This window comes from Lepidochelys kempii, chromosome 9, assembly GCF_965140285.1.
Source record: "Lepidochelys kempii isolate rLepKem1 chromosome 9, rLepKem1.hap1, whole genome shotgun sequence".
In the NCBI taxonomy this organism is placed as follows: domain Eukaryota; kingdom Metazoa; phylum Chordata; order Testudines; family Cheloniidae; genus Lepidochelys; species Lepidochelys kempii.
This window is the reverse complement of record NC_136388.1, coordinates 18,536,478-18,551,123: the sequence shown is the minus strand read 5'-3', so window position 1 is coordinate 18,551,123 and position 14,646 is coordinate 18,536,478. Positions and strand designations below refer to the sequence as shown.

Sequence of the window (14,646 nt, the reverse complement as noted above, 5' to 3'; positions counted from 1 at the left end):
TTCCCAGAATTTAGCAAACATCGTTTTATGTCATTAGCTTAATTCTCACTGCCTTGCATTTCCCATTTTGTGCTGTACTTTTCCTTTGCCTACACAGCTGACACGAAGATTCTTTCTTCCTCGCCCTCTTGCAATACATCTGTTCGCATGCTTTGCTAGATGTTTGCCAGAGTATATACTAAAAGGCAAAGTTACTATCTATAACTGTTTAGGTATTTGCTTCCAGAGATCAATCATTATGGGGATTTGGAGTCCTAGTACCAGGAGCTCTGAGCTGTCTAGAAGGGCAGTCCCTGTTGAGGCCACATAAGTGTTTCTTACTTTGACTGTTCAGATCCCATACAATTCTTCCCCAAGGAGTTCAGTCACAAATTTAATTAATGCATTATTTTTTTAATGAGCACCATCAGCATGGAAGCATGTTCTCTGGAATAGTGGTCAAAGCATCAAGGGGCATATGAATCTTTAGCGCATCTGGCACAAATATCTTGCAACGCCAGCTACATCAGTGCCATGCAAACACCTGTTCTCACTTTCAGGTGACACTGTAAACAAGAAGTGGGAAGTATTATCTCCTGCAAATGTAAAGAAACTTGTTTGTCTGAGTGATTGGTGGAACAAGAAGTAGGACTAAGTAGGCGCTAAAGTTTTATGTTGTTTTATTTTTGAATGTGGTTATTTTTTGTACTTAATTCAACATTTGTAAGTTCACCTTTCATAATAAAGAGATTGCACTACAGTACTTGTAAAAGTGAACTGAAAAATAGTATTTTATTTTTACAATGTAAATACTTATAATAAAAAATAAATATAAAGTGAGCACTGTACACTTTGTATTCTGTAGCTCACGAAAGCTCAATAAATTGGTTAGTCTCTAAGGTGCCACAAGTACTCCTTTTCTTTTTGCAAATACAGACTAACACGGCTGTTACTCTGAAACCTGTGCTGTAACTGAAATCAATATATTTGAAAAATGTGGAAAACATCCAAAATATTTATATCAATAGTATTCTATTAATGTTTAACAGCGCAATTAATCATGATTTTTTTTTAAATGGCTTGACAGCCCTAGTTTCTGCTATATAAAGGGAAAAGAAAATATGATGGCATATACCCTGTTCAGGAAAGAGGGCTCTGACCTGCTGCCTCCAGGTCGCCAGCTGCTAGCCCTCTGGCAGCTGTGTACAGGGGGAGATGTGACCTTAAGAGCTTCCCAGTTTCAGCTGGCTTAACCAATTCAGTGTACCCCAACTCACTATGGTTATAATCTGTATATTAAAAGTGTCATGTAAGGTATCATTGGAAAACTAATAAAACTAACTGATATTAACATTCTTGCATGATGTACGTATGTGGCGTATACAAGAAGTTATTAAGAGGAAGTTACGTACCTTGTGCAGTAACAACAGTTCTTCGAGATGTGTCCCTATGAGTGCTCCACTGTAGGTGCACTTGCGTCATTGCGCTGCTGTTCAGAGAACTTTGATAGGCGTGTCCATTCGGCCTGCACACATGCTGTCCCCTACTCATGCCCTGCCATGAGGCTAACCAGCATGTGCGGGCGAACCCCCACTCAGTTCCTTCTCTACCACAGAGTCCTTGACAAGAACTCCGAAGTAGAGGGGAGGAGGGTGGGATATGGAGCACTCATAGGGACACACATCTCAAAGAACCATTGTTACTGCAAAAGGTGAATAACTTTCTCTTGTTCTTTGAGTAACATCCCTCTGGATGCTCCACTGTAGGCAACTCCGAGCAGTATCCCCATTGCAGGGCCAGAGCTTCAGAGTCAAGTCTTTGGATGACAATACCGTAAAGCCAAAGATAGCATCGGAGGCAGAGTCCCCGGTAATCACATAATGTTCTGCAAAGGTATACTCAGATGCCCAGGTTTCAGCCCTGAAAATTTTCAGGATAAGGACGTTCTTGAGGAAGGCAACAGAGGAGGAAAACGACCTCATGGAGTGCATGCTGTGAACCTGATAGCAGTGTTTGATACAGTTCAAGACCCATTTGGAGAGTCTCTGAGCCAATATTGCTGCACCTTTAGACGTTTTCATAATGGATAAGAAAAGCTTAGATTTCCTAAAGCCTTCATCCTGTCCACGTAAAGGGCCAAACGTCTCCTAATGTCTAGTGTGTGCAGTATAGCCTCACTGTGATAACAGGGTAAAAGGCCAGGAGGTGAATCAGTTGGTTTATGTGAACAGACTAAGCCACCTTGAGGATGATCTTCGGGTGCAGTTCGAGTAACCTTGTCCGGAAAGCATACTGTATGACAGGGTGTGCCATTAATGCCACTACCTCCCCAATTCTCTTCACTGAGGTGATCACCACTAGGAATGCTGTCTTCATGGACAGGGTTGTGAGTGAACAGATGGCCATAGGTTCAAAGGGTGGCCTAGTCAGGTTTTTTAGTACTAAGTTTAGGTCCCATGACTGGGGGGGTTGGGGTGGGGGGAAAGACATCTGGATTGGAGAAAAAGGTTTACTACATCCTTGAGGAATCACTGTGTAGTGGGGAGTGAGAGCACTGAATCTCTATTTGTTGAGGGAAGACTGCTATGGCCAGCAGGTGAATTTTGAGTGAATTAAGGGATAATCCTGATTTCTTGAGATCCAATATATACTCTAGGGCAGCGTTTCCCAAACTTGGGATGCCGCTTGTGCAGGGAAAGCCCCTGGTGGGCCAGGCCGGTTTGTTTACCTGCCGCGTCTGCAGGTTCGGCCGATCGCGGCTCCCAGTGGCTGCCGTTTGCTGTGCCCAGCCAATGGGGGCTGCGGGAAGCTTTAGTGCTTCTGCACAAAGGAAAGGCTATCTGGCATGACCATGACAATTTGTGTAGTAAATGAATGCTATGTTATCTGTAAAGATCCTTGTGTGTACACCTCTGATCAATGGAAGGAAACGAGCACATGTTCCTCACCGCTCTGAATTTGAGGAAGTCGATATGAACATGCCTTTATGGGTAATCATTTGCCTTGTTGGTGAGGTTGTTGAGATGTGCTCCCCATCCTAAGAGGGATGCATTGGCGATAAGGAGTAGTGACGGAGAGGGCTGTGCAAACGGGATCCCCACGTACAGTGGGTACTTCTACCAGTTCAAGGATTGTTTGACCTTGGTGGGTAACAATAGGGGGGTTTTTTAGACTGTCTCTGTTCGACCTGTACACTGAGCTGAACCACAACTGGAGACACCTCATGTGTAATCTGGCCTGAGCTATCACAAACGTGCCCACAGCCATATGCCCCAGAAGTTGAAGGTAGCATTTGGCTAATATTTGAGGGCTGGTCTGCACTGTCTCTGTGGACAGATTGAGGAATCTATGTTGTGGGAGGAGCATTCTCACTCAAAGAGAGTTGAGACCAGCTCCTGTGAACTCTAATCTTTGTACTGGGGTTAATGTCGATTTTTGGACATTGATTTGTAGGCCCAGGCTTCTGAATAAGTCCACAGTCACATGGGTAACCTGTAGGGCTTTGAAGGAATGAGCCCTGAGGAGGCAGACGTCCAAATAGGGGTAGATCATGATCCCCTGGGAACAAAGGTGAGATGCCATTACTGAGAGGACCTTGGAGAATACTCTGGGTGCCAATGATAGCCTGAAGGGGAGTACTCTGTATTGGTAGTGGTACTGTCCTAAGATAAATCTGAGGAACTGTCTGTGGGCAAGTAATATGGAAATATAGAAATAAGCATCCTGAAGCTCGAGGGCCGAAAATCAGTCTCCCTGTTCCACAGCTGGAATAATCAATGCTAGAGTGACCATCTTGAATTTTTGAGCCTTGACAAACTTGTTGAGTGCTCCGAGGTCCACTATGGGTCTCCAACCCCCCTTTTCTTGATATGGGGAAGTAGCGAGAGTAAAAACTTTTCCTTCATACTTGCTGAGGTACTGGTTTTATGGCTTCTACACAGAGGAGGCGATCTATCTGTTGTCACAATAAACTCTCATGAGAAGCGTCCCTGGAGAGGGATGCGAAGGGTGTTGTGGAGGAAGGGTGGGTGGGCAGGGAGGTGAAATGAATGGGATACCCATTACAGATGATTTCTAGCACTCATTTGTCAAATGTTATCCCATTCCCAGGTGCAGTGGAACAGAACAAGGCATTATCCAAAGGGATGCAAAAGGTTGGTCAGCATCAGGTAGCTCTGAAGTGAGTGATCTGTTGGCACCCCATCTAATCCATCAGAATTGATATTTTGAAGTGGATGGTTGGAAAGACGAAGGTTGAGGGTCCAACGGTTTGTGCTTTGCGAATCTGGACTCTCTCTTTTGTAGTTCATAAAAGCGTTGAGATTGATATGTGATTTAAGAGAGGGATAAGAACTGCATTTACTCTTCTGTCCAGATGCATAAATCCCCAATGACTGAAGCATAGCCCTGGAATCTTAGAGTTTGTGGAGGGATGATCTTTGAGTTTTGTTTTCCGCAAACAATTTGGTGTCTTTGAAGGGAAGGTCCTCCACAGTTTCTGTAGTTCCTTGGGGAAGCCAGATAAATGTAGCGAAGAGGCTCCTTGCATCACTACTGCTGTGGAGATGGATCGGTATCAGTCATGTTGAGCACTGACTGGAGTGCCATCTTGGTCACCAGTTGTCCTTCATAGATAATGGCCCTGAACTGATCTCTGTAAGATTCTAGAAACTGATAAATAAATTGAATTTGGAATAATCAAAGTAGTCGTATTTTGCTGTTAGCGCTTGATAATTCGCTCTGCGGAATTGTAGATTGGCACGAAGGATGCAGGGGCCTGCCATAAAAGTTTGGCTGGATCCAAGAGAGCCTCATTGATGGGGAGGGCTACTCTCAATGAAGAAAAGGAGTGTAAAATGTCTATCAGTTTATGCTGTGATTCTTTTACCTCCTCTAGAGGTAATTGCAGAGTGTCTGCCACCCCCTTAGCTAAGTCTTGAAAGAGACAGCAGAAGGGGCATCACTGCCTCATCTGGTGAAGGGGACAAAATGTTGGTCAGAAGTGTGACCTCTTCATCGAGGTCCACCTCCTGTTTCTCCCTCATCTCTTCGGGAGGTTCAGTGGTTCTAGATCAGTGGTTCCCAAACTTGGTTCGCGGCTTGTTTGGAGTAAGCCCCTGGTGGGCCACAAGATGCTTTGTTTTCCTGGAGCATCTGCAGGTACGGCCACTCACAACTCCCAGTGGCCATGGTTTGCCATTCCCAGCCAATGGGAGCTGCGGGAAGCGGTGGCCCAGCTCACACTGCTTCCCGCAACTCCCATTCGCCGGGAACAGTGAACCACCACCACTGGGAGCTGCAAGCAGCCATACCTGCAGACACTCAGGTAAACAAAGTGTCTCTGGGCCCACCAAGGGCTAACCCTGAACAAGCTGCGAACCAAGTTTGGGAACCACTGCTCTAGACGCAGAGGCTAATGGAAGGCACTTCATTAATTTGTAATGGGCCACGCTAGATGCCCAGTAGGCATAATGTCTATATGCCTCTCACGGGTCCCATTGGGATGGCAGGAAGGGTCCCAGTGGCTGGCACCATAGTTGTCCATATCAGGGTGGTTGAGGGCCCGATGGACTGTACAGCTGTGAAGGCCCAGACTGGTAATGGGCACTATAGGATGCATGAAAGGAGCGATGGGAAACAACCTCCTCCTACTCGCTATCAGACTCTCCACTGGACAATGGTGGTGCATAGCATAGTGCTGGTGGTGACTCCCAAGTTCGGGGTAGACTCAGTACCGAGCAGCGGAGACTCAGGTACATTAGATATTGTAAAGTCTTTGAAGCATCTGAACTTCTGTGTTGCTGGGGAGGTCAGTACCAGCGATGGCTGCTGGTGCGGAGACGACAGTACTGACCAGGTCAGCAATGTATGCCAGGCTAAACGCGCCAGCGTTGTTTGGCATACCATTGATGGTACTGAGGCATTGCCCATACAGAGGATTCTTCCCCTAAGCATGGTCTCGGTCTTTATCTCTGCCAGTCAATACCATAGCTTCAGTGCCTGTGCCCATCAGATTTTTAGGCATGTCAATGCATCCTGCTGAGACAGTACCGTCTGAGATCTGGGTACCATGTTTGGCCAGCTCCAGTGCCATTGGTACAGACGATACCGAACATGCCAGGGATCTTTTCCAGCTGGTTTGGGCTCATTCTGGGGATTCACAGCTCTCTTTTTTTGAAGCCTTATGTGAGTGTCTCATGGTTTTAGTTCACCACCTTTGGATTTGGAGGGCTCCTGTGAAGACTCCCATTTGGGTAAATCTTGGCATGGGTCTGAAGGAGGTTGGAGAGCTGCCTCCATTAGAAGGCGTTTAAATCTGAGCTCCCTGTCTTTTCAAAATTGCGGCTTCAGTTGCTGACAAAAACCACACTTCTGGGGTTTTCCCCGAGGCAACGGACACTATAAGAATGTCCGTCCATGAGAGGGAAGGCCTCTTTACATGAAAGGCATCTCTTAAACCCCAGTGAACTAGGCATACCCTGGAGAAAGAGAAAGAAGAAGATAAAGTTTTGGGGTTTTTAAAAACAAAAACAAATATAAAAAGATTAGTAACTATTTAATTTTGAACAACAGAGTTAACGATCCGATGAACGGACTGCTAATACCTCCATCTTTAGCCAGGAGTGGTTGAGAAGAAACTGAGGGTGGGGCTGAATGCACACACTGGTTAGCTTCATGGCAGAGCATGAAGAAGGGACAGTGTATGTGCAGGCCAAACAAATACTGCTATCCAAAGTTCTCTAATCAGCTGCACAGGGACGCAAAAGCACCTATAGTGGATCACTATTCGAAGAAGAAGGAGTGTTACAATTATATTCTTAAAATGTGTTTAAGCACAGTCTTCCTTAGAAAAAGGAATGTATACTTGATTCTCTGACCAGCTCTGTCTTCAGGCAAAGACAATGAAGGTCCATATTTACATACCAGGTAAACAAAAATATCAAGCTAACAAGTGGGGGAGAAGGTAGCATGGCTTCTATGCCCCAGCAGGATAGAAAAACTAAGTCTGGGTTTTACTTTTCAAAGAATACATTGCAAAGGTTTACTGGTCTATACAGACAGGTGGACTGAAGGTCAAGAGATAAGCAATTGAACCAACTGATTACACACAATATTACTATATTATCAAAGTGTACGGAGCTAATGAGACACTGGTGATTAATACCATTGTGAAATGTATGTATTAATACAATATGAGGAAATATGGATACTGAATGATATTATACTTTAAAGTCTATGGCCAAACATGGAGAAACAGGTTTCCTCAGAGATAAGAGAAAAGTTAGCTATCTACCAATTAAATTAAGCAAGTTGCAACCAGAAACAATGGAAGCCAAATTTACATAGAAATCAGCAAGGAAGTGGGGAGTCCACAGGAAGGGAAGAACAGCATGAAGTCATCCTGCTTCTTGAAACAAAGTCACTGAAGTTTGGAAGATATAAGCAAAGGCAGAAACCATATTTGGGATCCATCACCAGGCAGACAAGGGAACAGAGCTCTTGCAAGCTGAGAAAGATGTGTCCTTCAACCAAGGGTGGGGGAGGGAGTCTCTGTCTCTGGGAAATGAATATAGGTAAGAAAAAACATCTTGAACAAACCCTGTACCTTGCTAGATTAAGTTTTAGATTTTTAGATGTGTGTTTTCACTTCTGTTTGCTAGTAACCCTTTCTAACTTTATTTCTTTTATGTGGCACCACTTAACCTAAATCCTAACGTTAATAATTTGGTTTATTTTTACTATGAGAAAACTCAGTGCTGTGTTTAAGCAGAATTGTGCATTTATCCCAGTTAAGTTAATAAGCTGTGACGTGCTTGTGTGTCTTTAGAGGAACAAACAAACATTATTTCTCTGAACTGCCCAGCAGATGGCTGGACATTGCAGAGCACACAGGTCTGGGGAAATTCAGGACTGGGAGTATGTTTGGGTCACCTTGCGGGAAGTAACCCAGGCTGTTGGAAGCCAGAGTGGGGCTCTCGGGCTATACAGGCTGCTGAGCTCAGAGCTGCTGAATCAGGTCTGTCTACCACACAACCCCTTCAGGGTTTGACCAGCATGCTTGTAGGTTGGTTGTGAACATCCCAGGCTGGAAGCTACAGAAACAAAGCATTGTAAGGCATCTATGGTTGCATGGCAAATGGTGTCACAACCCCTCAACTGGTCTGGACTGCACCCCTGAAGACCAGGACAATCTGCCCCGATTCACTGTATGATCTGGTATAAAACCCTTAATCTCGGTGTGTCTCAACTTCCCCATTTATAAATAAAAATAACAATTTTTCCTCCTTTATAAAGCATTTTCAGATCTATGAATGAGACTGCAAGTTATTATTATTAATTATTAATACTCCAACCTTATGTTCTGAATGTACAAATTGTGAGAACTGATAGATCAAATAGATTTGATATATCACTGTTTGTGACTGTTCAATGTAGAGAAAATGCTTTTAAATCCAGCCAAAATAGCTGACAGAACACATATATCTTGCTGTATAAGGTGGGCTAGTAACACGGGTCCAAGAAGATGATTTACTACCTGCTTTTCTACACTACTGACTATCATCCCTCAATGTGCTGGGTCATCCTGTAACTCTCTTAATTTTTTCCTCTTAATGTAATCTTTCAAATAATACACTCTGAGCATGCATCATTCTAACAAGAACACATTAATCAGAGCAACAACTTTGATAATTTATAGCATTACTAAAAAGATTATACTTTTGGGGGGAAAAGGTCTGACATCTGCAAATAAATTTCAGTGAGAGAAAGTACCATAAGATTGTCACAGGGCACATCTTGACAATCAAACATTGTCATTGTCCAAAAATACAGTTTGACTTGGTAATAAACACAAATTAAATGGAAAGGAAATATTTAAGTTTCCTAAGATTCAGTCAACATGCTGTTATACATATTCCCTATATTTACAATAATTTTCATATTTATCTTAAAGTAATTTTGTTTCTCTCCATGGAAGAAAGTCTAAACACTTCTACATACAGAACTGCTGACTTGTTTTCTCTTTGATTCATTAAAACAGCCCATAAAACAGTGCAACCATAATTAATGTATCAACGAAACAAAATAAAAAATAGGATAATTTTATATAATTTCTACAAATTGAACTGCATAAAAACACCACCTCATTTAACAAAAATCAAATACTGTTTGATGTGTAAAATGGAAGAAACAGCGGATCTAAAAATTGGAGAAAAGTTATTACCATGATCAATTTATGCAATATAGCAAAATGTGATGAATGAGAAGTAAAGCAGTTTTAAATAAGTGTGTTATTATGATTTTATGCAGAAATCCTTACAACAGTGGTCATTGAAATGTTATTGATACATCAAAAGAATACATAGTACAAATAAAGCTGTACTTTAAAGATGATTTTTTTAATGCTGTTAACTCAGGCCCAAATGACAATGAACTATACTACTTTACAAAGAACATTACACTTTTCAGATTTCACCATCGTTAAATTATTTGTTGTTCTGAAAAAAATAAATCTTTCCAATTATATCACTATCATTTTCACCAATATGGGATTGTTCATTCCACAGACAAGAGCTAATTGTATATGGGAATTCTCTACTATTTGAGTGACAGATTTATAGGCCGTGTAGCATAAAACCACCCCTCCCCCAGTCTGTGGAGGTTTATGTATGCAAAGTCTCTTCAACTAACAACCTGTCGGCTGCTTTTTAGAACCTTGTGGCATGACAGTTATTTTAGTCATATTTTTTCCCCATGAGAAATCAAAAGACTGTAAAACCTATTAGTGCACAGAGTAAGAACTGTACATTTTTTTCCAACATTAGAATCAGTATAATATACATTTGCTGCGTTTTACAGGAAGTTTCTGTACAAACACTAAAGCTCCTTTTAATTAAAATATGTTCATTTTTCTTAGGTAAAATTTAAAAGCACCCACTTTTTATAAATTGTAATTAAAAAACACTGCATGGAACAAAACTCAGCTTATTTTTAACCCAACTGATCTTAAAATTTAGCTTACTTATGAAGTATAAATACTATTCATATGCATCAGTGTTTCTAGGATCAGGCCTCAGAAACACAGTTTGGTATAAATAAAGATTGTGGGGTATTAAAAAAAGTTGATGACCTTATTATAAAACAAAATCTCTAACCTACTGATGACTGAAATTGAAACGTATATTAAAGATGTAATAATAAATGCATCTGCTACAAATAAATGCAGAAAATATGTCCTTGTGTGACAAAAAAGACTTCTGATGAATGAAAACGTTTAAGAATTGCATTTCTTAAACAATTAAGTTTTGAACTATTTACAGAGACAATTTTTATTATAAATACAAGATTATCCAAAAAAAGTCCCTACCTGCAAAGGAATCATTCTATGGAGCTTCAGTGCCCCCTTCTGGTGGACTCTGGCAAAGCAACTACCACAGTAATCTTCCCCACATTCTAAGCATACCTTGAACAAAAAGACAGATTTCAGAGGAGCCGTGTTAGTCTGTATTCGCAAAAAGAAAAGGAGTACTTGTGGCACCTTAGAGACTAAAATTTATTTGAGCATAAGCTTTTGTGAGCTACAGCTCACTTCATGCATCCGATGAAGTGAGCTGTAGCTCACGAAAGCTTATGCTCAAATAAATTTGTTAGTCTCTAAGGTGCCACAAGTACTCCTTTTCTTGAACAAAAAGTAACAACAGCAAAAATGGGTTCATGATATACAGTTACTGCTGAGGATATTTTCCCTTATTCATATTTTCCAAAATGTTACAAATAAAACTTGAGGAAATAAAATTAGATTTTTTTAGGGGGTTCCACTAATTAATGTATACACGCCTCATATTAATTTGGTCATAATTAGACATTTTAAAAGAGGATTATTTTAAATTAATCCAATCCAAAGCCCATTGGCTAGCTTTCTATACTCAAATATTAGTACTTTTGCTGCCATCTACTCACCAGTAAAGCATTTTTGGCCTCACACTGTCCACATGCCTTCCCCTTCATTTTAGGTTTTTCAGGGATTGCAACATTTGCCATTTTATGTATAAATGGCTGTTTCATTGGCTCTGGAAAAATACAATGGAAGGCAAAAAAAGAGATCAATATTTTATAAGACATTAAGCATGTATTCTGACTGATGGGAGTGGATATTTTGGTTCCATATACTTCTTTTGAACCCCCTTAAAATTCAGTATGTTAATGTCTTCAACACAACTATTTAAATGTTCTTAAGAAAAAAATATCATCATGCAGCACATAGGAAAATAAAATTTAGTAAGGCTATTAATTTTAATTTTAGGCTTCTTAGTGGTGGTAACTATAAACAGTAAAGGTTCTTTTTTTCTAAACTATGAAAAGTATCTTCCAAACTATTTAATTAACAACCTCTAAGGAACACATAAAATATTAACATATAATAATATTTTATTTTACTTGGTGAATACAAACATCACTTTACCATGAATCTGTTCTTTGAGTATCTTCAATTTCACTTTTCCTGAAGAAACCTATAGTGAAACATTTATACATGTATATATAGAGAAAAGTAAAAGAATTATAAATAAATATAAATACAAAATATAGCCACTGAAGTATGCATGTTAAAATGCTAAATTAATGACAAAAAATATATTTGACTAATGATTTTCTAAAAAATGATGTTTTCATTTTAAAAGATACAAATAAGCAATGTTTGTCATATTCATGATTTCTGTGACAAAAATCATGAATTTTACCGGGTTTTCATAAAAAGCATGGTCTTTGTTACCCCAGCATGACATGATCTACCAATGTGATGTGACTGTGAAAAAGGCAAATGCAATCCTAGAATGCATCAGGCAAGGTATTTCCAGTAAAGATAGGAAAATATCGATGCCATTGTACAAACCACTAGTAAGACCTCTTCTGAAGTTCTGTATACAATTTCGTATACAAAACCCATGTGTAGCAAAGATTAATTCAGACTGGAACAGATATAAAGATGGGACACTGGGATGATTGGGGAATAGAGAGCCTAATTTATGAAAGGAGACTAAGAGATATTGGCTTTATCCTAGCAAAATGGAGGCTGAGAGGGATACAACTGCTCTATATAAATACATGGGGGCGGGGGGAGGCACGGTGAACACGAAGGATGGAGAATAGAGAACACCTATTAATGCTGCAGGCCAACATTAGTATGAGAACAAACGGGTATAAACTGGCCATGAATACATTTAGACTGGAAATTAAAAGAATGTTTCTAATCATCAGAGGTGCGAGGTTGTAGAACAGCCTTTCAACAGTAGCGTACCAAACAACCTAACTAGTTTTAAAACGAACTTGTTAAGTTTATGAATAGGATTATATGATGGGGTTGCCTGTAATAGCCGGGGATTGGACTTGATGGCCCAGGTGGTCCCTTCCAGTCTTATGTTCCTGTGTAAGGCTAACCAGCAATTCACAATCCAAGACAGCTAGGGAACCTCCAGTAACCGGACCTTGCTGCCCGGGGCTGAGGCCTCTGTTCCACCTGCCCCAGACCATCTCATATTGCCTAAATTTTATTTAAATGCCATTCACACAGTCTACTGTGTAGGGTACAAGCAGCTGTAAAGAGCTCTATATATCTCCTTCTGCAACAGCCTTCTGCGACTAGACCCCCATTTTCTAGGGCAATAATTGCTCACTTTCAAAAAATTCTCCTGCATTTTCCCTTTCAAACATAGAGAAGTCTACAGTGCACCCACACTCTCCACCCCTTGTGCATGTTACACTATTGCCTTTTTGAAATTGTTGCCCTATGTGTCTTTACCAGAACTGACAGCTTTAGCCGGAGTTTGAAGTATCAGCAGCTGTAATTGAGCAACTTGCCTCAAAAGGGAGAGAAAAAAAGGGGAGGGGGTTAAAGAAAACCTTTTCAATCTCACCCTCTTTTACTCATACATGAGTAGGTAATGTTATTGAAATTGAGTATGTTAACTAAAAACACCTTCATAACAAACAGCTGCTCCTTCAACGCCTTCAAATAACAAATGCCACTACTTGGTCTAAGGTTGTAAATGTCTCTTTCTGGACTTATATGAATTTTATTATATAAAGTTTCTAATGAGCTCTATTAAGTAAAGCTTGCAGTTCAGGATGAGCTTGGCTTCCTGAAGAAACATAGTGAGAAACTCCCTCTTTATGCATTATTCAGCCCAATTTGTATGCATCTCTCGATAAATCAATTTGAGCTGAAGGAATTAGGAAGCATATCTTTACTTCTAAGCTGAATTTAGACCGTTTAGACTTGGGTATCCTTTTAGGATTCTTCATACTAGTTGACACTGTGAGCAAAGAAAACTGATTTTGCCATCAGAACCAGTATTTTTAGCAGAGATCATAAACATAAATTGTTTGACTCAGTAGGTAGCTCTTGAATCACATGCAGTGCAAGCATGTGTTAATTAATACCACAAGGCCAAAATCCTTAGCTAACAAAAACATGAATCTATTTTCCAAGAGCTGTGACACTCAGGAATGTATGTTATAGGTGGCGCTAGTAGCACTGGCTACAATTAAGGTTCCCCAATACTTCTCATTATAAGAATATGTTTTCAACTGCTTATAAGTTTGCCAAACAAACTGTTTGGACTAAAATTTCCCAAGCAGGCTGAATATTCTTGTAAGGTTTCACCAAAAATAGTTCAACCATTTCTGTGAAGGAGATTAGGGAAAAATACATTATTTTGCCTGTGTTAAAAAAAAAAAATTCTCAAACATTTTGTTGAGAAGCTCTAGCACACTGCATACTTTGGAGAATGGACTTGATATTTGGCCTGGGTATTGTTTTTAGTACCAGGGATATGCCTTTTACTGCTCTTGAGAAAAAAATGCCTAAGTTATAAACCTTGGAAAAATCTGAACGTGCACATGTTTTATAGAGACTTGCCAGAGCTTTCAGCTGAAATTCGTAAAGATTCTGTCTGCACTTGGCATGCTCCAACCCAGGGATGCAGGGACTGAGCAGGATTTTGCCTGCAATTGCTGTAGCACTGGACATCAGAACTGAGAACAAGGACAATATCTCTTCTGTGGTCTCAGTAATGCCCGCTTTGCTGGCACCCAGGCAGCATGGAGGAGAAAGCAAACTGATTTGAATGTAGACATAACAAGAGCTAGGCTGGGGGCAAGTAGCAGAGGGAGTAGATTCCAAAAAGCAGCCTGGGGGTAGAGGAGAACAAGACACTGAATGATGTATGAATCCTGTGATAAAAAGGATAGGCTATTATTTTAATTAAAAAGACTATCATAATGCAAATGCACAAGAGAACAAGAAGACTAAATTAAGATTTCACAGGCAACCTTAATTCCAGTGTTCCTTAACTTCTGAGTGCTTGACTTTGCAACCATAACATTCTTTTAATGTTGTTGTTTTGTATGTACATTTCACTTTGCAGAATATACCTGTTTATCTTGAATTTCCCCTTAAGCTAAATGTTAGTATCTCCCTAAAGAAAACTGATTACAAATTTTTTATAGAAGAAAAGTCTGAAAATGTTTCCTGGTAAAAGTTTTCTACACAAACACACACACACAAAATACTTTGGACAGTAAATATGACAAATTTAGCTAATACAGCATACTACAGTTTGATCATTCATACAGATCTGTACTTGGGTCTTATCTAATGCCCACTGAAAT

At 40.3% G+C, this 14,646-nt stretch overlaps 1 protein-coding gene across 5 annotated transcripts in view; it reads right to left on the bottom strand.

Annotated features, from left to right (window-relative positions):
- Positions 1-14,646, bottom strand: part of ZBBX (zinc finger B-box domain containing) — a 48,471-nt gene that overhangs the window by 24,957 nt on the left and 8,868 nt on the right. For all 5 annotated transcript variants that reach the window (XM_078854370.1, XM_073359480.2, XM_078854371.1 and 2 more), the window contains 3 exons: positions 11,441-11,489; positions 10,939-11,048; positions 10,346-10,441 (listed from right to left, as the gene is read on the bottom strand). In XM_078854370.1, coding sequence (XP_078710496.1) covers positions 10,346-10,441; positions 10,939-11,048; positions 11,441-11,489 — 255 coding nt within the window. The remainder of the gene's footprint in view (positions 1-10,345; positions 10,442-10,938; positions 11,049-11,440; positions 11,490-14,646) is intronic.